The sequence below is a fragment of the Neodiprion pinetum genome, chromosome 5 (genome assembly GCF_021155775.2).
Source record: "Neodiprion pinetum isolate iyNeoPine1 chromosome 5, iyNeoPine1.2, whole genome shotgun sequence".
Classification (NCBI taxonomy): Eukaryota; Metazoa; Arthropoda; class Insecta; order Hymenoptera; family Diprionidae; genus Neodiprion; species Neodiprion pinetum.
The window spans coordinates 23,528,937-23,553,368 of NC_060236.1; the positions used below are offsets into that span (position 1 = coordinate 23,528,937).

Here is a 24,432-nt window from a genome sequence, read left to right on the forward strand (position 1 = left end):
GGATTGTTGATTCCGAAAAATCAGCTGTTCGGATCTGATTTATGATTGGCTCACCCCGAGGGGGCAGCGCTGCAGACGGCGAAGACGAGAACCACGGTTTTGCCTCATTATCTGAGTCATTCCCCACCGTACTAGTTACCAGACCTGTATGTAAGACCGTGTATGCAAGCATCAACGTCAAGTATAATAGTTCACCGTGATGACCGTTGTATCGCTGTCCGAAGAGAGAATATCAATCGTGTATCAAAAGAAACGGCAGGCATCATACTTGACTCGTGCATAAATTTAAGGGCCGCGGAAATCAAGAACTTTTGGCGCCCAAATCCATCATCAAATAGGTTTTCAGACGTATTTTATCAAAGTCGTAAGGCGGAAGGCCCCAAGTACAAGTCACAACTACGAAACACAAACTCTATCGGATCACTTTACGACGAAGTTTCGAACTTAGCTGCATCTTGTTCGTTATCGCCTGGTACTCGTTGATCCCTACGCTGGACGATTTCTGCTTTCTTCTTTCGTATCACCTAAAATCAAGCCGCACAAATCGATAATTCATCCTCCAGAGTTCATCCTAACCGTTTCGGCCATTTATATTATTTCGGCCGTCTGTCCATTGTCAAATTTTGATTGTGAACAACTAATTTTGTCGGTTTTGCAGCTGTTCGAAGTATTTGCCGCTCTAAATTTTCAATTTCGGAACTTTTATTTTTCTATACTTTCACATTTTGTGCTTTGGTCATTCGGAATGCCGACTGTTGGGAAAATACTTTTCCGGATAGGAGAGCGTTCGGATAAATGAACTTCCGGGAAAACAGTTAATCTACTGGATGATTTATCGAAAATCCCAACTTCGTAAATTGACAATTTCGACTTTTCGAGCAGTCGGCTTTTTGATCTGTCGGGATTTCGACCCTTACCCAAAGTTCCGAAGGAGCAAAATTACGATCCGCAAAATGCAGAAGGGCCGGAAAGCCGAAAGGCCACAATACGGTTGTCATAGTTATGCAGACAGATATACATATCTATGGGGAATTCCATGCGAACCCAATTAACGTCTGATCTCACGATTTTTGATTTTCTTCAAAAATTGGTGTGCAATTGTCCCAACTCTGAAACAGTAACCTCAGTTTTGTCCGATGTTTGCTCAACTGTTTATTTATTTATAAATATTCAGAGTGATTTTGAAAAGGAACTGTTTTAGAATACTCAAAAAATTTTCAGAAACTGTATGCGCTCTCAAATTTATTATTCCACAAATCATCTTTTCGTGTTCATGGTCTGTCTACGTCCTTAACTATCGGCAATTTGACTTTTCGCATCACGGATTACCCCCAGAATTTTCCAACATTCCACATACCGTATAACCAAGGCCAGTCATTTCCCAAGGTTCCCATAACATAGAATCAGTGAGTAGCCACCCCTGGTACCTGCATTACTTTCACATTCAGAGCGACAGCTAACTACTCGCTAATTTTTGTTTGATCATTGTGTGTGAAGAATTCAATAGCGCGGTATTTGGCTTTAGTTGACTTGACTATTCCTCTGTTTGTTTTGATAAATTTTCTTTTGCCGATAGGTTATCTCACCTCTGTGAATGCAGTTACTTTTCTCTCGTTACTGTCAAACATATTGGTTCCGAAACGTGGGCAGTTCTTATCGGGGCACAGAGAGCTCTCTTCATTCTTGGGATCGATATCCGCGTCCAAGCATGCAGACTGCCCAGTACATGGTTGGAAGCATTGCGTGCGAAGTATGATTCCCCTCGTGACCAGCGTACAACTCTCTCTCTCTCTAATCGCGCATTCAACGATCGTTGTACAAATGCTAATAAAACCATACTTCTGACCCGCAGGAGTATGTTCAACTCGCGATTTCCGTCACGAGTGTATTATGATTGAACGGTATGGTTTGTTCACGTGGTGCTCTCACGTTTTCTTGTTTTCTTTTTTTTTTTTAGTCTACCATTTTTACACGACATCAGAGAAACTGGAAAGGTAGCAGAAATTGAACTAGTATTCTACCCGCTAATAAGGCAATTTGTCATCATTTTCCAATCGAGTAGCCGGAACGTTTGGTGCCGATTCCAGAACATTCCCGTCAAGTTGATGTTCCTCGTACACCCTAACCGGTCGACTCGAAGTACAGTTAAAAAGATTCTCAGATTCATTCCACACTACTCAATGATAGACCAATACGTCCCCTAATTCACACTGCTTTTGATACAACTGTTAGGGTTCTTCATTAAGCTTTACTAACGGTTTTTGGTTTCGCATCACCACTGACTTATCCTTGATCTTATCCGAAGACAATGATGAATCTGAACTATGACAAATGCCATTACATTGTTTCAATATATCCATTACGACTTGACGATGCGTGTATACTGTATAAGTTCATGAAACCATTGGAACTCACGCTGTCACTGGTCGTTAAACATCGCTTATTGAGAGTAAAAAGAATGCTATTCAAATTTCTACAAAAATAAGCAAACAGGGAGCAATAGGTACTGTAGCCTTTGTGCAAACGTGCAATGGTTTGTTTAATTATCGTTGTACGAACAAGAAAGACTGACTGATTATTGTATAACTTATTGAATGATAAAACAAGCCGTTGGATGTTTCAGCGGTAAATAGTTATTATGCAGAATATTGCCAACTTTCAACATGCGAACGTTGAATTGGGGTTACGTGGCGTTTCGACGTGCAGTTTGGTGGCTGCGTAAATATATTTTATCGCAGATACGTCGATAATTAAACTCAGCTCGAATCGGTGAGGTAATTTTGCACGGGGCACAAAACAAAGCATAACGCTCTCATGTACACCTGGTTAAAATTTTCGCATGGATCCTTTCCCTCAGGGAAAACTGTGGGCGATATCATTCGATGTTTGAACGTGAAAAATTAGGTGCGCATGGCAAGAAGTTTTCAAAACTCAGTGAAAAAAAAGAAAAAAAAACGTAGCTGCGTAATGTATGGATTGCGCAAAAGAGTATTCTGTATATTGTTCTGCATTTTTTTGTGGAATTGCACTTGCTCTTCTAGAGTCTGAAAAATAAATGTCATGAGCTGAAAGTGCGGATTGCAGAAGTGCTTTGCTCGGTTTTATAAGGGGATGAACAATTACGTCTCGTCGGGATTTCACTCTCCGAATTGAATTCACCGTACCTATATGCAGTTGAACGAAGTCTGTGCACCCCTTACTACGCGTTAGAGGCATTAGAAAGCCGCCGTGCCACCTCGTGATTACTGTATTATGACTATCGCTTATTACAATCGTCACTGCTATTACTGCGTAATAATCGAGCCAGAAGTCTCGCTTAAGTAAGTATGTGAAGCGCCAACTATTCGCCTGCGGGAAAACGGTTTTCAATATCAACGAAAGTAGAATTTCACTCATCGCGTACGAAGTTACAGTATTTCTGAAAATACGAAATAATTATGCTTGCTTTCGATGGAAATTGACTAAAACAGCAGTGTTATTTCAGAAAAGTTTACACTGCTTGCACGGGTATTAATGGAAATTTGATGTTAATTTGCATGTGAAACCTGATGCGTTGAACGGATGAATGATTGGGTGAATCAGTAACAACTGTTCAGAGAGTGAAAATTACATGCATATGAGTAAAATCGAGAAAAATTTAGGTGCAGTTCACGTAATAAACAAGCACAAAATTTCCGTTTCCATGTTGAATAGATCAACGATTTTTGTAGCTCGGTTAATTTTCCGATATGAATAACGAATCCACTTACTTTTCATACATTTTATATTGATGAAATCGTAAACAAGAAAGGTTTTATCCTTTAGCGAATCTGATACACCTCTGAGTCGCCTTTATTTTGAAATTTATTGGTTTGTTTGACCGATGAACAATCGTGTTAATCTGGTTATAATTTTACCTCGCAGTGTGTATGAAAATTTTGAAAGTTGTTTTAACCGATGAGATGTGTTTGTGACGGATTCAAATATTTCGCGGTATATTCAATAAGGAAGAATCTAAATCCGAGAGAAGCGAGACGAATGATTACAGTGTAGGCAAAGAAGGATGTCCAATTCGTTACTGACCTCAAAGAATCTGGAAGATGGTGGTTATAAACAAATCTTCACATTCATTCCCAACTCGAAATCACGGCCCTACTGGATCTTCCACCCATATAATTATCGTGAAAATGCCGGTGATAGGGAGGAAGATACCTTCATCAGTGTGCGCAAAGCTACGTTTGCCTTTCAAATATGTAGAAACATGCGTACAGTCGACGGTAATTGACTCGTTGGGTGGATAAGTGGGGCGCAGGTTAGGAGATATCAACGATTCAACTTCAAATTATACCTTTAGATAAAATCGAGAGCTGACGCGAATGCTCAAGGAAACGTGGATCTTAACGAAAGTATAATTGCGCTCTTGACATTTCCTTGAACCGAGGACTACGTAATCTCTTACCTAACGTATCTAGCTGAACCGAAATGGTTTGGGCATGTACATGTGTGAGAAATATTTCGTTTCTACGTGAGTAAGACTAGCTCAGGCATATTGCATCATGCGTATAATTTCACCTGAGATTGCAGGCTAACCCATCTGTAGTCCCGATATCGACTTGGAAATTGGTATAGTTTTGTCGTTACTGGGACACCTGGAATGGATCTGACCAGAAAGAACAGTGTGCTTTGAAAGTACATACTGAGAAGTTCTAGACGTGAACCATACTTTGAATAGCTAGCTGTAACAATTCGCAAGCTTGTCATGACATCGCAGCGTCTAGTTTGACGACAATACCAGCTCCTATGCATCCATTTCATAAATCGATTACTCCAGCGCTGTTGGATAGGCATCAACAATTATGGGCGCCGATAAGAATGGACTTGGTATGCGTAGGAATGCATGTCGTGGTTCCTGATTCCGAATTTCCGCTGAGGCAGTTTCCACATTGTGTCATAACTACAATGGTCTGGTCGGTAGCGACATTCGTTTAGAAAACAGAAGACCTCCCTTGGTTTAGATATTTTGGAAGGCTGGTGAAGGAGGTAGACTCAGATGTCAGGATATATGGTCACAATTCGAAACGAGTAAAAAAACTTTCTCTTCCAATGTTGGCGTTGGTCAATCATTTCATCATTATGTGTTCAAAATAAAGAACTTTGAAAGATTGACACTGATTTTCATCGGTTCACTTTATACCCAGGGACAATTTTAGGTACGATCTTGACGATCCATTTCGAAATATGTCATAATGAATTGTGACTACATTCTTACAAATACAAAAAAAAAAATTACGGCCTGGACTATTTTTTCATTTACACTGAATTATAATACAATTAATAATGACATTTTATTGCAATTATCATATTTCAGAGTGGTGACTTCATATTTTTTCCTGCATACTCTTCTCTTGTTATATCGAAACAACATACAGCGTACATGACTCCTGAGGGTCCACGATATCCTCTAGGACAAAAATTTTTAAAGTCAGCCAGTTAGATTTTGAGTTATTGGTTAGATTGAGACACAATTTCATGTAGAAATATAGGTCAAAATCTCACTCTCAGCCCGATAGGCAAGCGATTCTTTATTACGCGGGTGAAATCACGGTGACATACTTTCAGGCGCTTTTTTATTTCTCATTGTTATTGTTATTGTTCAACTCTAGCCCAACGGATCGAAATAAAAGAAAGTGCAGGTCGCATTACAAAGATTTTACTACAAAACAATGCATGGTTGATTAGAATTGGATTCGTTGTTTTCGCGCTACGTTGAAACAAAACCGAACAGCGGGAACTTTTATTGGTACTATATCGAGAAATTTTCTTGAAAAAACCTGCTCTATGCGTAGTCAACTATGAAAAATGTTACTAGCATGATAGGCACAGTAATCGATCCATAGTGGATCGTAGATGCGCCGTGAGCCGATCCTTCTTATCAAGCGAGAGGTTAGGTTAACTTGCCAACCTGTCGATTCTAGGGAATTTGTTCTTGTCACTGAAAATTTGCGTGAAGTCTGCAAGCACGGATGTCAGCCAATAAAAATTAGGCAAGTTGAATAGCGCGCCTTGAGAGCAGGTCCTTTCAAGAAAACCTCTGGGTCTACCGATAATGCTACAACATAAGAAAGGATGAATGCGACTGCTTCATCGTTATAATTTTCAATTGAGGGAATTCTTCTGAACAGTACCGTTCTTCATTTTCCTTCCAACGAGAATTAGCATTGAAAAATGTTGTCAATTTTTCTACTCTCTTCTCTTTCTCTTTCCATTTTTATCTCCAACCTTCTTTATCCGCTTAAAAGACCCTTCTGCACAACCGGTATGTAATTCGTATCCGGAGTGTGGGAGCGCTATTACGCGTAACCATTTAGAACGATGGTAGTTTCGACTCTCTCTCCAGGGCCGTTAGGAAACTTGAGCCATTCCAGATGCAAAATGAGAAACAACTTGGATGGAAACCCTGTGGAACAGGGAATTGTGTACGCGCGTGTGTGTGTCGGCGTACTCTCTGTTCTGTGCACAGGAATGAAACGACCTGACCTTCAGCCTCACCTTTGTGGCCAAGTCAGTCGATTCGGGATGTCTTGCTGGCGGGGCAATATCCATGTAAATTCGTAATCGATTGATACCCAACCAAGCCGTTCTTACCATGAACCGCAACGTCGCTTCGTTCTTACACTGGAATTTGTACTTTTACCACTGGCTCCTCTCATGTCTGTTGAATTCCACGCGAGAGATGACACCGCGTTTTGTCATTTATTAAACTCCGGCGTGCGCATCACGGTTTATAAAAAATTGCGTCTCACGCACGGCTCGCTTACTCGACTTATTAATTTATATCACTGCAACCGTTTACCCTTGATTCTAATTTTCTCATTAAAAAGTAAAGCATCAGTTATACATGTCATTCCTGTTTCTCTTCTAACGCTCAACTAAATATTTTCAGCACACGCAATCCACGCTATAAAGCTCAACCGCGGTTTTCGTGTCCGTGATAAAGATGTTAATTGACTACGTTATTAATGATAAACGTGCTTCGCGGCTGCAAGATAAAAGGAACGTAATGTACAATTTTATTATAATTATAATGCCAGGTTGCTGAGCATTGAAATTTATTGATAATGGCGATACGTACCATGTACCATTATGCTTTAATGCAGTCAATTCAACAAGCAATAAAATAACACATATTATTTTTTAATAATCTCAAACTTGATAAGTGAAGCAAAACGGGGAATAAAACGAGTGGCCGGAGCCAGTGATCGTCCAGCTTGCTACAGTGTTCTAGAATCTGTGTGTGCTGGTTCAATTTCGAGTTCCTACTACGACAATAGTTCGCCAAAATCTGTTAGTTTTATTCGATAAGCCTTGTATGAAAAAGAGTCGACATGACGTGTAAATACGAAAAGCCAGATTCCCAGAACAAAGTTTGGCCCGTTGTTGTCATTTTTCTTTTCATCGTTCACTGTGGAATTTTTATTGGATACCTGACCGTCATGCAAAAAGGTTAGTGTAGTAAGGGGGGACAATGAAGTCCTCAAATTCTATCAACCAATTGATCAAATTTTACTTGCTATGAAATTTTTGGCACGAAAATTTACTATGCTTTTCCCATAGTTCTACACGAAAATATAAATAGACGCGTACTTATCATGTGTCCATACAAGTGATTGAATAATTTTGTATTCATTGGCTGACCTACTTCAACGTATGTCAATGCAATTTCAGCTATTCTGTACAGGTGTAGTGTAAAGTTATGTACCTGTGTAGTATCGCGGACACATTGACTGGGCTTTAAACGGACGTCGATGCCATTCGACGAGGCGCGATAGGTACTCGAACGTTATCGCTAATTCACTGTATTGTGCACTTCGTGCTGCTACTATTCTGCATTTACGCAGCAGCGTATAGATTTTAAAGGAACTCACCGAAACCTCTTACCACAAACCAACAATCTTTATGAATTTTCATCAAATATTCGTCTGTCTGTAACGATGATCTAGACGGTAAAAAATGATCACTCCAGGGAATTGAATAAAACTAGTTTCAGAAAGATTTCGTTGTTGCAACAGTTTGATGAATGTTCGGTAGGAATCGATATTGGCTCAATCAAACTGATCCAATTGAGACTACTCGACACGTTAAAAATGATAATCAATATAAGGTCAACCGTATCTCTATTTGCAGCAACCCATTCCACGATTGAATGGAACGAATCAATTGAAACAATGTTACTTTGATTAGTCCCACAGTTGACGATGCTTTGTTCATTCATTTGTAGAGAAACACTCGTTCGAATTTCGTTATTGTTTCTGGCAATAGCATATTTGTTTCTGTTGTTGTTGATGTTTTTGTTATTATTAAGTGGGGGTGACCAGGTATTTAGCCCTGCTGAACCATTTTGCCCGGGCCTCTTAGGGCACCCTAGAGTGTAGGAAACAACGTGAGGCCAGCCAGCTTGGTGAACTGAAGTAGCCTGTCCACCCCTGTTTCCTCGATTTTTTCCCCGTCGGTGTAGCTGACCCCAAGGGCTTATTTATTTCTGTTAATCGAGGATCTATAATGTGAAAAAAAAAATCACATACAGCTGGAGTGAAAACTCAGTATCAATAATCGTGTCACATTTACGCATCAGTAACAAATTTGAGAATTTTACGTGTCAATTCATATCAACTGATGAAAAATTATTTGCTTGAAGCATTTCAGGCTGCTTAGGCTGATTGAATTGTTTGTTGCAACTAAAACGCCCGTAAACAGTTCATTCAATCAGATCAGCTAAAATGTGCTTTAGCTCACTTGTTTATTTCATTCATTGTCAGTCTATCACAGTTAGTATTCGTGTACGCTGAGTATACCCTTCTCTGATTAGTTGTTGATAAATCTAGGTATACTGTTTCTGGTTTTAAACCAACTCCGAATAATTTCAAGGACCGTATTATTCAGAACCATGGTTGCGATAATTGACGGGGGGCTTCGTGGAAGTCAGGCAGCAAACGAGCTTATCTGCCCTTTTGGAAAAAATCCCAACTTGGGTTTAAATTCGAACCCCCAACTCGTAGATAATGCTAAATTCTCACCAGAAAAAAGTTGAATATGCGAATTTAAACCCAAGTTAAGGGTCTTTTCCGTGAGGGATGAAACTCCTAATACAGTATCATTCCAGTCTAATCCCAAAATTTATTATATTCGAGGTATCGGAATTCTTGTTCCTTACTGTTGCCTATGACACAAGACATTGTAAAACTCGTATCTAGCTGTAATAATACTAAAAGCGATGGTGCGTGTCGAGTTCAATATTCTCAAACAAACGTGCCACTTGTGTAGACTCGTTATTAGGAATCATCATCCGTGTGATGAGAGTTGATGTCAACTTTTTATACACGACCGCCAGAAACACTTCAATATTAATATTACGAGGTGAAGTTTTCAAGTCAATAAAAGCGCATACTTTTGTTGTTTTTGTTTTTCGCGATCATAGTCGGCAATCCCATCGACTAAATGTCTTCAATGCTAATGGATTTGTCACTTTTGGCTCATCCGTCGATGAGTGCTGTATCAGTTTGTCGTTAGCAGCGTTCGAAAATGCGTTACCGACATTATTACCATCCACTTTTAGTTTGTAGTACCAAAACATTGCAAACACCGGTTTGTCAAACGGTGATTCGGACTCAGTGAAAATTCTCGAGAAGTTTTTGTGATTTTTCATTGAACACCTCGAATAACAGGGTATCCATGACCTGGGCAGATATTCTGTCGATGCATTTTTCAACTTTTTAAACCATACTTCAGATACACCGAGTCGAAAAATTCTGAAAAAAAATTGTGTTCGCGTTTTTCGTCATGTGCTTTCGTACAAAAAAATTATAAAGTCAATCTGAAACATCAACTTATCGTTAGAATTTTGATCTACATGTCACGCAATGCTCCGTATATATCTATTATCCGTGTTTTTTCATGAAAATTCTTCATTGTCCTTCCTTCTGTTCACAATTAGGTAAGAGTGACTGTAGACGCGTCGAAACTTGCTGCGACAAATTTTAAATGGTCGATGACGAAAGCTCCTTTAATTGTTAAAAATTGGTATATACGGAAAGAAACAGTTGTTTCGAAGTTTTTTCTTTTGTGAAAAGAATGAAACCCTGTAGGAATTAGAGCCGAAGCTCGAGCGTGGAATCCTTTGCGTAAACTCGGAAGCACGATAGCGAGAAGTGGAACAAAACAATATATCTTCGCTCGTTCCCCCCTCTCGTGTTTCTATTGCCTTTCTGCCCCCGTCGCGTTTTAATTAAGAGAGAGACAATCGATTACGACTGCTGACGGTCGACAACGGCCACGATACATTCTGGGGATGCGCGATTCAGCCGAACGGTCGTAAACCAGCCATAACTTGGAACGGAAATGCGACATATGCGCGAGAGATACCGGCGATTCGGGTGTCTTTCTGAGTGGCATTTTAGCCGCGAACGCACGCCGTCTTCGTACACTATCTACGCGTGGATACACGTACGTAGGTTGGCATGTGCCCGTAGGTGAAGGCCTTAAATAGGTTTATATCGCTCGCGCTCATAAAACCGCCCCACGAGACCGTCCTGCGAAAATTAAACGTCCTATAGCTGCTTGGGAAAGCCTCTTCGCCTATCGGCACAAAACTGTTGCTACGAGGAGCGATGCACCCTTCGATCCAAGTACCCACGATTGACATCGCGGTCTCTGTTAGTTATTCGGGCAGATATAAAAACCAAGTTCCTCGATCCTTGGAAGGAACGCTTTGCTCTGCCCTGCTTACGGGTTATATCCATAGACCGTATCAGCGGATGATGGTCCCCGTACATCGAATGTACGTACAAAAATTGACTAAAATTTTACGTTCGAAGGATGGAAGTTTAAGAGGAGAAGTAAAAATGCTCGCGGTTTCTGGAAATAAAACCACGGACCTGTCATCCTGAAGGAAACTCCACTCGAGTTTCGGTCCTTTGAAGCATCGGTTTCTCTAATCCACTTTGAAAGCTTTTCGCCTGTCACTCGATCTCTGACTTTTTTTTTTTTTGTTTATTCGAAGCTGCAAAGCCGCAAGTATGAAAGCAGCCGATTTCTGAATTCACGGCATAAGAAACCGGTTGCTTTCGTCTCGATTAAAATCTACACACAAAACAGCGTAGTTCATATTCTTGCCACGGGTGCTCTGAAACTGGACCTGTTGTGCTGGCGACGTCTCTTGGTTCTCTAATTTCACTCTGTCACCGAAAACCACTTCAATCAATGAATTGAGAGGGTCTTTACCCTTCTCATCTGACGTGAAAGCAAAGTTTTTTCAAGTCATGACTTTACAGATTATCAGCAAAGATGTACCCGTATCACAGAATTTAAGTCTCAGCCATCATATCCGCAAGCACTTATAGCTGAGCACAATTAGTTTGTCGTTGTTCTTCCTTCTCCTCTCTCCATTCTTGAACTTGTCTCTCTAGCTCTAGCCAAGCACGGGCATAACCCAAGCGATATTTGTGGCATGTTTTATAATTAAATTCCAGACGATGCATGGAAGGCAGCGACGCATAGTGTGCAGCTTTATTGCGCATTCATTCTCGAAACACGCGATCGCCGCATCGTGCCTCGCCCCAGTTTTGACCGTCTATTGCCTCGGATGTCAATGAAAGGACTTCCAATGAATTTCTGTTACACGTGGTGCTGCTCACATGAGAAAATCTCGCTTTTCTAATTCGAAAACTAACATGGTACGAACAAATTTAGACCCCGTGCCGAACCAGCTGGATGACCATGATACTTCGAGCGTGATGATCGACTCAACGCCCAATCCTTTTCCCTCTAGGTATTGCTTATTCAAATGGGGCAACACAGACCCGGTGTCAACGGTAATCGAACCGTGCATTCCCAATTTGCATTGTGGAAAGACCGGCCGAGCTTTCATCGCTGGTATTATGGATCCCGTGTACGGTGTGCCTGGGTAGAGTTATTCGCAAAGTAAGTTACGTCCTTGACTATGCGTATGCATAACAGACGGATCTGTTTGCTCAACTGCAGCCACGACTGCGGCATACGCGACTCCACACTCCACCGCGAAATCGTCCACTAACGAAATTATACCTCTGGGTATTCGGATCCAAACTCGTGAGAGCGCGACTAATGCCGCACCATCGCCACACGGAGCCATAACCCTGGACTTGGAGGGGGATGGGATGCCTGACGCCAACTTCCAGCTTTGTATTTATTGCGCACCGCTGTACACTGTGTTGCTGGGCTTTACCAGGCTAGTTGTAAACTATCCTAGCATCGGACATCACACGTGGTCACACTCGACCAGTGATTCACTTTCAGATAATTTGATGGTAATTTTGAGGCACCGATCAACCCTTTTACGCAAATTAAAGAGGAGAGGAAAGAGGGTTTTACGTAGATGCAAGTGATCATTGTTCAAGACGAACCGGGTAAAGTAACAAGGTAAAACTATGAGGGTAGGGGAGCAACATCGCTGAGACTTGATCTCGCCTACTAACATCCCTGCATTAATTTTCTATGCCTATTTACCGCAGGCCAAGAAAGTGATAATCAGACCGTGAGAGGCAGGTTTTAGGCATGTAAGTGTACGGAAAAAAAGAATCTGCGATTTTCCACCATGGCATCCCTTGAAAAGTTTGTTTAGGTTAGAAGAAATGTTTCGGCAAAAGATGAGCGTTCTACGTTATGTGAAAGAACAGGCTCAGTTGATTTTTCACTGTTGTACATTTTTTTTACATTTACGAACAAACGTGAATAATTTTTTTTTTCATGGCTTACGTAAATCATAATATCAATTTACTTGACTAAGACCTATACTTGTAGTATCAAGTCTCCAGTTGATGTTTGAGAAGTTGTTTGACGATCTTTTCATTGGTAATTCAATCTCATAAAATAGATATAATTCAAGTGTGAACTTTTATTTTAGGAGAATAAGATTCCCGATTGATATATTGATATTTCACGGATCCCGATGAACATAAACGTCAGGAAAGAAATAATAATTCTAGTGCTACGACGCGTTACTTCACAAATTCAAAAAAATTTGAAAACAAGCGAAAAGTTAAATGAGCGCGATCTTCCATATAACGTAGAACGTTCATCTTTTTACACAATCTTTCTTTCGACCCAAACAATTTTCAATCAGGATAAATATAAAATTTGTTTAAACTTCGTTCCAACCATCGAGATTATCGCATCTTTGTATCGAATCAAGAATTGAATTCTGAAAGAACAAAGGCGGCAAGTATGAGAAAGTCACACTGCTAAATTTTATCTTCAATATTATACCGAGTTTAAAAGATTAAAAGAAGAATGAAAATGAAATTTAAACTCGTGTAGAATGTTATTTCTCGACATTGGAACGACACGAATTATAAACTCAACCGAGCCACAACTTCAGTCGTACCAGATTCGTATTATTTTTCACCAAGAGTTTCCTTCTTTATTTCCATCCCTCATTTGACCCCCGGTTTCTTCCGTCTCGGAATAGCGGGATCTTGTTCACCCTCGTATACTCACAATTCCAGCAGCCGTCGCTCCTCGTGTTGCACTCACCGGCGTTGCAATGACAGAAAAACAATACGAAGCCCTGTAAGCGACAATTTCGCCCTACGAGCTCGGCGAAAGGGGTGAAACCGGATACAGGCTAATCCGGGCATTGCCAGGTTTTCCCATTCCCTGTCTCTCTCTCTCTCTTAGTTTCAGGCTCTCTTCAAGCCTCAATCTTCCATTCTTGCGTTCTTCCTTCGTTACCTTTCTTCCGCCACTCTCTTTCCATTCCTCACTATTCTTCCCTCAGTCAGACAAAGCTGCGTCGCGGTGCAACGTGGAATCGAATTGGTCTATGATCTGTGAATAGTCGACGATAATCAGATTAGAACGAGGCTGATCCTGGTTCCTGATCTGTAATTTAGAGCGAGGAAAAGGGGGCGGCAGAGGGCAGCTGAAGAGCTGATCGCCATTGAACGGCCAGTGAACGCGAGCCTGGCCCTCAAATCGGGCACAATATCTGATAATTGCAACAGCCGTCAATGCTATCGTTGATTCCGTTAATTCGGTTAATTCCGGTGAAGCGTTAGGCGTTCAATTCTGGGGGGGGGGGGCAACTGACGCTAATAACAACCCTCGCGCGGTTGCTTTTCGTACAGAGTTGATTTCCAATATCCGCCGATTCAAAACCCTCTGCCGCTTTCAGTGAAGCTTCAATCTCATTCACTTAAAACCGCGAAGCTCGTTCCGTAGTTACTTTTATCGTTCTTTGCGAAGTTGACAAGTTTTCAAGGAAGATGATTCGTCATGCCTGGCAGCTCTAACATCCGGCCATCAAATTTACATATAAATTTTCAAATCGACACTCGATTCTCGCAAGAGTGGGGGGGCGTTATATGACAATTCTTCAAATCCCATAAAACCCCCCACCATTGAAAAACGTCAAACCCCATAGAATTCCGCATAACAATCCTTCAATCCCCACGGAATTCCCCATAATTTACCTTCAAATTCCATAAAATTCCCTCAATTCCCATAGGATTCCCCATAACAATCCTTCAACCCTCATATAATTCCCCATAACCATCCCTTAAACCCCACAGAATCCCCCCCTAATAATCCTTCAAACCCCATAGAATTTTCCATAACAATTCTCGAAATCGTGTAAGGATTCCTTTGCCAAAACGCTTGAAACCCGGTAAAATATCTAAAACCCCATATACAAGTCTTTCGCAGTACTTCCGGAAACTACGCAACGCAGTCAAATCAGAGATCCTGATATCTGGCATCACGTGGAATCTAAATCTTTCAGAAATTTCCAGTTTTAAATAATGGTGCAGAGAGGTTTGTCGGCGTCCCTTTGTTAAATGAAATATTGTTTTTACGGGTAAGAAAAATCGTGTTCTCGAAGTGGCTCGGTTCTTTTTTATTTATTTCATTTTTATTTTTTTTTTATCCAGAGTGCGAGGGGCGCGGCAAGTTGAGCGCCAAAGGAAGAGAATCACTTTGAAAAAGACTGCAGGGAGCTTTTTTTTGTGTTTTTTCTTTTTTCGTCTCCTATCCAGCAGAGCTGCGTCGTGTGGCTGAAGCAGAAGCGCGAAACGAGATACTCTTCGGCGGAGGCTTAGGGGAGTTCAAGGTAGGCTGATATCTGATTATTGGATACAAGTCCCTCACTCGGTCCCGTATATTGGTTCATTTTTCATTTCGGGTGATGGGCCAAAGCCTTGCCGCGACTCACGGACGTTCGTCTCTTGTCTCGTGGATCTGGAATCCCCGAGATCATGCAGCCCGGTACACGTCTGACTTTGTACCTAATCGCGTTTAGCCCGGCACATGTTGGGCCTATCTTTCCGATCTAACCTTGAAAGCGTTAAGGGTGTTTTCCTAATTAACCGTCGCATTTCATCCGCGTTAACGCGTTTCTATGAAAATTCAGGACCACCCACGGCTCTCTGAATTAATACCCAACCTATCCTCCTCCGGCCTTGAACATCATAACGTCTATGAAACCGAGTCGCTTTAGATACCGCTTTCACCTATCTTGATCCACGATTCGATCCCCTTCTATTGTTTGCCTCACTCCGGGTATTAGCGTCAATCTTATTTCTTCCCCGTTTCAAAATCATTGATATACCCAAAGAGACGAGTGCTTTTCGACGAATAAGGATCGATACTTTTTTTTTAACAAAGTTCGAATTTTGTTTTTTATCTAAAGTTTCCGTACCTATCCGGGAAACCGGAAAGTGGGCGTACAATTGATAAATTTCTGAACCATGTATAACGGTTTTATAAAATCGTAGAACTTTTCGGAAAATATTTGATCACCTTTTTTATCGCATGTTCAATTGTGAATATTTTTCCAACATCGTTTCCGAATAACCAAAAGAAACTCGAGAAAAAAAAATGTCAACATCTCTCGGTCGAAATTGCAGTTGAAAAGCATTGAGATTTAGGAAACATTAATTTCTCCCAATGTACGATAATTTTCACACCTTTTGTACTGAATTGATGTTTGTTGAACGAGTTAAAATTATTTTCCCGACAGTTGACGCCAGGCTGTAAGTTTTTTCTCTTCGTAAAAAACTCTCGTAATAGGTCGTACCAGAAAACTATAAGAACTCTTATAAGAAAGAAATAATAAATGTTTTCGAAGATACTTCGGACTCGAATACGAGTTGCAGCAAATCACAAACATATGCGGTTATTTATTGAAATAGTAAAGCGAGTACGAGTTTCTATCGAAGAAATATAAGTTCCGTGACTTGGATATTACAAAAATTATTCAGTTAAAAAGAAACACGATATTTACACGAACGTTAAAGGTTATTGAATAAATAAAGTGAACGCGGTGAGTATTCGGCGACCGAACAACCGATTTAAAATCGACGAGAAGAAAGTGTGATTAAAAACTGTAAGTATCCGTAGTACCTACAATACTCTGAGCAATTTGCATAGAGAATTGATAATTGGTAATTTGGACAAAGCCAAGGGAGTGAGTTTACGGGGATTGACGACTATTCGAGACTGGGTGGCGCAGGGCTGCAGCTGGTTGGTTGGGTGTACATATATAACCTAGTATACGGTAATATGCAAATCTGTTGCCAGTAACAATGTAATCCCGGAGTTGTATTCCGTTGCCGTTGGACCAGCGCTATTATCTCAAGCTGACCGTCGTTAGCTGAACGGGGTGTACGCGCGGCCTGCTTAACAATTACAACCTAATATCTATTCTAATTTCGCCGGCGTAGCCACCCTCGCCTCGCTGATGCACCCCCGAAACGACAAGCTGGATAAAGTAGAAACTGAAATCCGTTGAGCAATTTTAATAACTGTTGTTCAACGCTCGGGATACGATACGCGGACACGCGTACACTGGGAGAAATTTGTAGTTTCGGTCGGTCCTTAACTATTTTCATTTTTTACCACGATCGGAAAATATAGTTCTAGGTACAAAATGAAAATTTGCACATACAAACAGTTTTTCTAACGATAACTGTGTTACTGAATTTTTCTAGTTACTGTAACGAATGAAATTTTTCTCAGTGTGACTTTCTCACTTATCGGTGTCTCGGGAAATTTTCATTGTTTAAACATTTCTACCGATCAATCAATTGAAAATTTCGTAATGAAAACTGTTGGAATATCAAGTAGGCACTTGAAACTGATCACCTGGATTTTTTGAAAATTTTTTAAAAGCCTTGAGGTGGGAAAATAGCCCAGGACAAAATCTTGCATGCTAGCCGACAACGTCAGTAAAAAACGACATCTGTTTGTTTTATGATTTTTTCAACGATTTTTCTTAAATTATCTAATTCAGTTATACGAAGCATTGAGAAGTTTATATTTTTTATTTCACGTTATCAAGTTGAATTTTGAAAAATATGTGTCGCTAGTTTTTCTCTATTTGAGATAACTCAGAAAAACTTTCTTACGCTCTGCGGTAATATTTTCATCTCATTAAAATTATCCTCTCGAGTGATTTGAAGAATTATAGAGCATTATTTCATGTTTCATTCTCATTCTACAGAACTACCATCTCCGGTATAAGAAATTAAACTTGAAACAAGTTTTCCGAGCTCGTTATTTTTTTCATTGCAACTCACGGAAAGTACGAGTATACGTTTAATATTGGAGGAAGAAATCAATTGCTGATTATTTACTCGTAATCAAATGTCGATATCCGTGATTTAAAAGATGGGGTATTGATAGTTACTAGAAAAAAACAAGCCTGTCTTTTGCAGTTGAACCAACAATTTGACAACAATACTAAAAAACGGCTGAATCTATTCTACACCAAAGCTCAATCCAAAATCCAAGAAATATTTGTATGAACTGTACATTTTTTTTTCTCAAATCAATTCCAGATTAAAAAGAATTATTCATCAACGAAAATACTAATAATTAATTCTCCCGTGTCGGAAGTTCAAATGAACGCTCAACAATTTCTTGAAAAACATGAAAACCTTTGATGGCAAATTCGCTGTATCAAAAAAATATAAACACTCGAGCTACTTGCACCACAAAAATTGGCCGGGATCGTTCTTTGCCGATATACTCCGATGTAAAAAGGAAAGGGAGAATAAAAACAAATAAAAAAATTTAATCAGCAACTCGTTTCATTCATCTCTTGTTACGTAACGAACAAAAGCGAATCCTTGGAGTAATTCGCACATACTGTATTCTGGGTAATCGTCTCAAATCGCGCTCGGAAGTCAGAAAATAACCGGCGAAGGATCCAAATTCACATATTTCATTGTACAACGGAAGGTGGGAACGCTTTGTTCACCCTGATTGTTCCCGTTGTAATTTTTTTTCATTCATTTACCATAGAAATTCTCTTAGAGGTCTCGGCGTTAAAGCAATCTAAAAACCGTGCAACCCCGAGAAAAGATCCGTTACCTTTTCACTGGTGAAATGAGAAGGCGTAAAAACAGAACAAGCCGATGAAGAAAAGAAATTAAATAGTTTGGTTGGCCGAGAATCGATACTTTTTAATAATTTTATCACGAGTTAGCCGTAAGTACGCATATTTTTATTTATCAAAAGATTACATCCGTGAGATTCCTAGGTCTTTCCAAAAGTAAGAAAATAAAAAGGAAATAACGGAACTGTTTGAATATGAAAAAAACTATAAAAAAAAAAAACGTCAAATCACCTCAAAATTGTTGAAAATCTCACAGACCAATTTTGACTTCATACTTTACGATCGCTCAGTTTATTCAAAAGGCTGCATGGAACACTTTTTTTTTATCTTTTCATCGTCGTTGAATATTTAGTTTTACAATGTTGCATAGATGTATTGATTACAATCATCTGATTGGAAGATACGTTGAGTTTATTACAAAAATAAAATAAAATAAAATCCGGTACAGTGATTTTGTAGTTCTGAGAGTAAAGTCTAACAAGCGTACGAAATTTTTAACCGTAGCAGCTACACGTAAGCTTTTCTTTGTAACTCCAGTGTTCTTGTACTTCGATAATTCTGCAGCGATCTCGTCATAAAATGATTAAAAAGGCATCGATTTCGGGGCCGATTAGTTCAGTGCCGCTCGAGACAGTTGCTTGTTCTCCAAATGAAATTGAATTGCCCCATAACTTCCAGGTCTATTAGCTAGGGGGCTCGCCTAGTTTACTCGTAAATCTTGGTAGTATCGGGCAGGATGGGGCCGCGATATGGGGCGTGGGATGCCGACTCTGCCGCCGACAATGCTCCCGGAAGTTGCTAGGAAATACGCAGGCGTCGTGTAGCAAAAGATATATATTCGCTCATGAATTTGCATGCACCCAACTGCTCTTTTCTACCGCTGTATCAAAGACTGCCCGTAAAACGGTTGGCTTATTTTTATTCACACCTTTCCCGCCCGGGTACTGCAAATTTTTCCATTCAAATTTCTCTCGCACCGACGTATTCGCGAAGACGAGATCGTACCTCGATAGAGAAAATATCTCGGAGGGTTAGATTCGGATATGCTGAAAAGTACGTCAAACTTGTCTTTCCACTTCTTGTATGTGCTTCGGAGCTTTCCGTGTCTACCAACGCAGTCTGAATGTTTCATTGGCCCGTTGAGTCCTAGTGGCAAGTATTTTTACCGCCCATTTCGAATCGATTTTTTTTAGATTTAGAGAACTTTGGAAACTTATTCCTCGGCGGTTTTTTCGTATTTCTGATTGTATCCTGAGAGGTTTTCAATACTCGAGAGTAGGTATTGCGATGTGATGTGAATCATTATTGCTGGAAACAAACCGATTGCGGAAAAACGTGAGAAGTGATGGAATAATTCATTTCTGAGAAACTTACTACTCTACACATATACATGTTTTAAATGAATTATAATTTTTTGGGCACGCTGATTACGAATCTGACAAAATGGCGGGTCCAATATGGCGCTTGAAAATTTTTAATTTGATCGAATCCGGACGCAAAACGCAGTCCAGGGGTTTTTGGGGTCGCTGATGACGAATCTGAAGTCCGATTTTTGTAATTCACTAAGGCGAATCCAATCAGCGACCCCGAAACCCCGAAATTTTCGTCCGCCATATTGGATCGCCCGTTTTCAATTTTTTAAATCTGATTTCAGATTCGTAATCATCGACCCCGTAACTCCTGGAATACTATATTCGTATAAAAGTTGACTGAGCACAATATTGTGTGCCTCAAAGAGTTAAAGTCGAGAGTAAACTGCTAGCTTAATAGAAATATTGAACATCGTCACTGAAGAGTTTCATTCAGGAATGTGAATATTGCCTGCCTCGCAGAAAATCCAACGAAATAAATCGTTCGTAGAATTATTTAGAAAGCTCTCCATGCAGATCAAAGATTTGTATTCTGAATCAAACACCTTGACAGTTTAAAAGCCGGGTAAAATCAATCGACGAACAATGATCTCCAAAAGCTTCACGCGCCTTTTTTCCGTCCATAACCAGAGAGTTTGACAAAAATTCTGAATTTCTGATAACAATATTACGCGTAGAATAACATCATCGTTATAAAATGTTGAGTTTGTTTGACCTCGAAAATCTGAACAAATGTCAATTTAACAGTTTTGATCCAAACCTGGAGAATCAATTGGCGAAATTGCAACTGCTGATTTTTCTTTCACCCTGTACAAAACTAAGAGAACGATTGCACGGCAATTAATTATTTTCCAAGTGTCCCGAAAAATGTATCAAAACAATTTCCCGCCTACACTTTGCATCGAACTTTGTTTTAAAACAGAAACGTCAGGCTATTGGTTGAACCAGTTGAATATCTTTTCAGTTTCGGCAAAAAAGACCTTCGAAACGTGATTAAACAGCAACTGGTGTTTATTTCCTCCCACAGCTGAGAAAAGAGTTTGAAATTTTTCAACACACGTTCCTGGGGTGTCGCTTCGTCATTCCGCTCTGGTTAATGCGGCAGAAAATAACCTGATTTGCCCTGAAATCACGATCAATAACGCCCATCAATGCGATCGGCAAATATTTACAAGATTGGCGCACCCAAGGAGGACGCGAACGGCGAACCGTGTTGACGATTATCTCCCGGAATCAACATGATCGAGTTCGATACCTCACCGTGTGGATATCGCAATATTAGCCTAGCCCAAATGTTTACCAAGATCGATAAGCTCCCGACGATTTTACCCTACTTCAAACATCGATATAGTTTGTACACAATTCCCTGTCACGATCATAACTTGGCCGACTCACATCGGTGTAGTTTGTCTCATTAATAAGTCGACCAGCGTGTGTTCCGGAGTTAATTTAATACACGGTGATAAATCGGAATTGAAGAGTCAAATCTGTAGGAGTTGGAGAAAACAGGTTTGAAACAATACAATATCATTTATATCGTTTCAATTATTACTCTTGTTTGTCTCGAGTAATTTGGAGAGTGAAGAATTTGACCACCGGGCAAAATAATTAGTGAATGAAACTTATCGTTAGTACAAATTGATTTCACCGGGTTTCAAGAGGAAATTACTGATAAGAAAACGATCTTTAACGACTGCAGTCTTCGTACTCTTCGTGCCAACAATTTTCAGTAACAAGTAACGATACCTGCGTAATCCGTCGGCTGTAGAATGAAATCCGATGTCGTTGAATACTTGCGAAGAAAAATCCAATCTTTGCGAATACGTTCCGCAAGTCAAAAGTTTTCCATTTTATATATGGATGCGCGATTCTGTACGTTGCTCAGTGGGTCAAAAGAATGGGCATGTTATTTACATACATTACAGCGAGACGAATTTATGCTTCCTCGGTCGGTGGGCTTTATCTCCTGTCTCTCCACGTCTCCGCATATCTCTGCGCTACCTCAGGGACTGCTGCCTTTCATCTCGAGAATTCTCGTGTATACACATTCGGATCGTATATAAACCGGTGGCGAATACCTAATCGAGTTTTCTTTCTGAAATATAAGAATGGGTGAGATCAGATCTAGAACCGAAATGTTTAAAGACCGGAGTTTCAAAATTCATCTGCTATTCGTAACGGAATGTCTTTCAGAAATTTTTCTCATATGAAATAAGTGCAAAGCATGATTTTTAAATTCAGGGGCAACACCGCTGTAAAAACGAAAGAAGAACGCTTTCCTCGTCATTTTTACTTTATTTTTTTTTTTTTCGGATGGCGGAAAAGGTAATGAGATAATAATATTTAAGGAAGTTATCGGGAATATATTCAAGTATGATACAAAAAATTATTATCAACAAATATTAAAAAAATTATAACACCGGAGCCATTCTTGCGAGGCAATTTGCAAATCTAAAGAAAAAAAAACTACTCAATCTACATGTCTATAGTCAGAGAAGTGCGCAAGGGATTTTGAAAATATTAATTTTTTGTGTAATAGGCGAGTATTTGAATGGAAATGTTCAATCTTAGACTAAAGAAAGTGCACCTATTCGTTAATGAATAATGTTTAAATTCACTTATCGAAAATCGCCAACCCATTTCCATAGCTATTAATATGTAGATCGAGTAATGTTTTATGTTTTTTTTCGAAATTCAAATTTGCACCAGTTACAATACAGTTACAGTGTCACCATTTTGGAATATTTGTTGATAATAATTTTTTGTATTATACTTAAATATATGCCTAATAACTTCCAAAAATATCATCATCTTATTAACTTTTCTTTGATTAAAAAAAAAAAAATGTGCATTTTTTAGGTTTTTAGTTACAGGGATGTTACTTGATTACTTTAAACTTCAGTGTCATGCCAAAATTTTGGCCAGTGAAAAATGTCGATCATCTCGTAGCGGTGGAATGACTTTCGCAACGAGAAGTGAGAATATTACATTCATTTATCAAAATTTTCGTCATTTTAACGAGCGTGGCTCATTTTCGTCCAATAGCATTTAAACTTTGGGTTACCGCAGCTGAAGGAATATCATTCGAATTTTTCATAAGAAAGACGTGAGTTATTACCGGCTCGAGGAGCAAAGGAACAGGAGAAGAAAATTCGCCGTTTGACTTATCGTCGCGAGGGATTTTGCCGCATGACCCACAACTTCACTCATGATCTTGTATTCCTTTATCGCGTTGCGTTCTGCGGGATTAGTTTTCATCCGTTTGCTTTAGGCCTTGATTTCTCTACCCTGTTTCTTTACCCGCCAGAAATCTTCTTCCGACAGCGGAAGAAAAAATATCGAAACAGGAAGATAAAAAAAATGCTAGAAATCTCAGTGACAATCACATTTCGATGCTGCCGCGCACCAAAACATCAGGAAATATTGGAAAATCAAATCTTCCAGCTACACTTTTGTACGATCTCGCACAGAATCTGGTCACGTTTGCACCGGAAATTTGTGCCACAAGCTTACAGAATTCTTCATGCAGTTCCGATCCGGTTGATTTCGCTCTGAGAGCCGAATAGAAAGCTGTTTGTTCACGTTACGCACGCTTTTTCAAATTTTACTGCGCTTTTCAGAGGCTGAAGGTCGCCTGTAGCTTGGAAAATTTAAACGTCGAGAGAAACGATAAAATATTCCAGGCCCAAAAGTAATAATCAATCCGTACCCAAATCGTCGTTTACCATTTTTCAATCTCACTTAAAATTATTAGGTACTCGCGATAGTTGTTCAGAAACGTATTTCGCAAGGAAATTGTTGAAAATGCTTGTGCATGACGCGCGTGAAGTTTACAATAATTGTTCGATGTAACTTATCGAAATTCTTGCCGTTTTCAATTCATTTGCAATGTACTGTTCCGACAAATCTGTTTCTACTTTCATTAATCGTGTTGCACGGTTCACTGAAATTCTCAAATGTTGTGTGAATAATTTGTCCCAATCAAGATAAAAGCTGGGAAGATATATCCGCATTATACGCATTTTCACCGATTGCACAACCTCTGCTGAACGTGCTCACTTCGTGAAATGAAGTAATTAAATTCTTAGTCGATTCGCGTACTTCGCGTACATGCAACCGATTCATTCAACGAACGGAACGAACAATATTTTTCCTTTGACGTAACTACTCGTATCATTACACTCATCGAAATTGGAGTGACAGCCCGAAACGACGGAGAAATTTAATTTAATCCGACGTTTACTGTAACTTTCAGAGGAAATCGTGAAACATGAAACTGAAATTACGGAAGCAGAATGAAAAACAATTAATATTCAACTAAGGATTTGAAATCACGGGATTCTCTGGTTGTTTTTGATACGTTTCAATCATCCTCGGAAAATCATGCAGGAACTGCTGCCTATGATTACAATTGCAAAACGACCGAGCAAGAATTTACCTCGAATATCCATATTATGCGCAAAAAACCGCCGAACGTTCGTCGTAACGTACGATTCGTGGACGAGAAGTTATTTGCAACATCCTTGGTATGGTTTCGCAAATACCGTAAAGAAAACTCGCACCGTCTCCGCAAAGCGGATCCTTAGCGTTACATCCGCTACCAAAATACTTCGAACGTGTGTGTCGTTCTTATGCCCGTGAGAAATCGGCTGGCTT

At 39.8% G+C, this 24,432-nt stretch overlaps 1 protein-coding gene across 4 annotated transcripts in view; it reads left to right on the plus strand.

The window, feature by feature from the left end:
- The window catches only part of LOC124218524 (neurotrimin), a 409,542-nt gene that overhangs the window by 253,029 nt on the left and 132,081 nt on the right, over window positions 1-24,432 (plus strand). For 2 of the 4 annotated variants that reach the window (XM_046625058.2, XM_046625059.2), the window contains exon 1: window positions 7,257-7,482. The exons of 1 other annotated variant lie outside the window; for it this stretch is intronic. In XM_046625058.2, coding sequence (XP_046481014.1) covers window positions 7,365-7,482 — 118 coding nt within the window. In that variant the 5' untranslated portion in view covers window positions 7,257-7,364. Of the gene's footprint in view, window positions 1-7,256; window positions 7,483-16,377; window positions 16,394-24,432 lie in introns of those variants that run through there. One more of the 4 variants, XM_046625063.2, reaches the window with a different exon arrangement.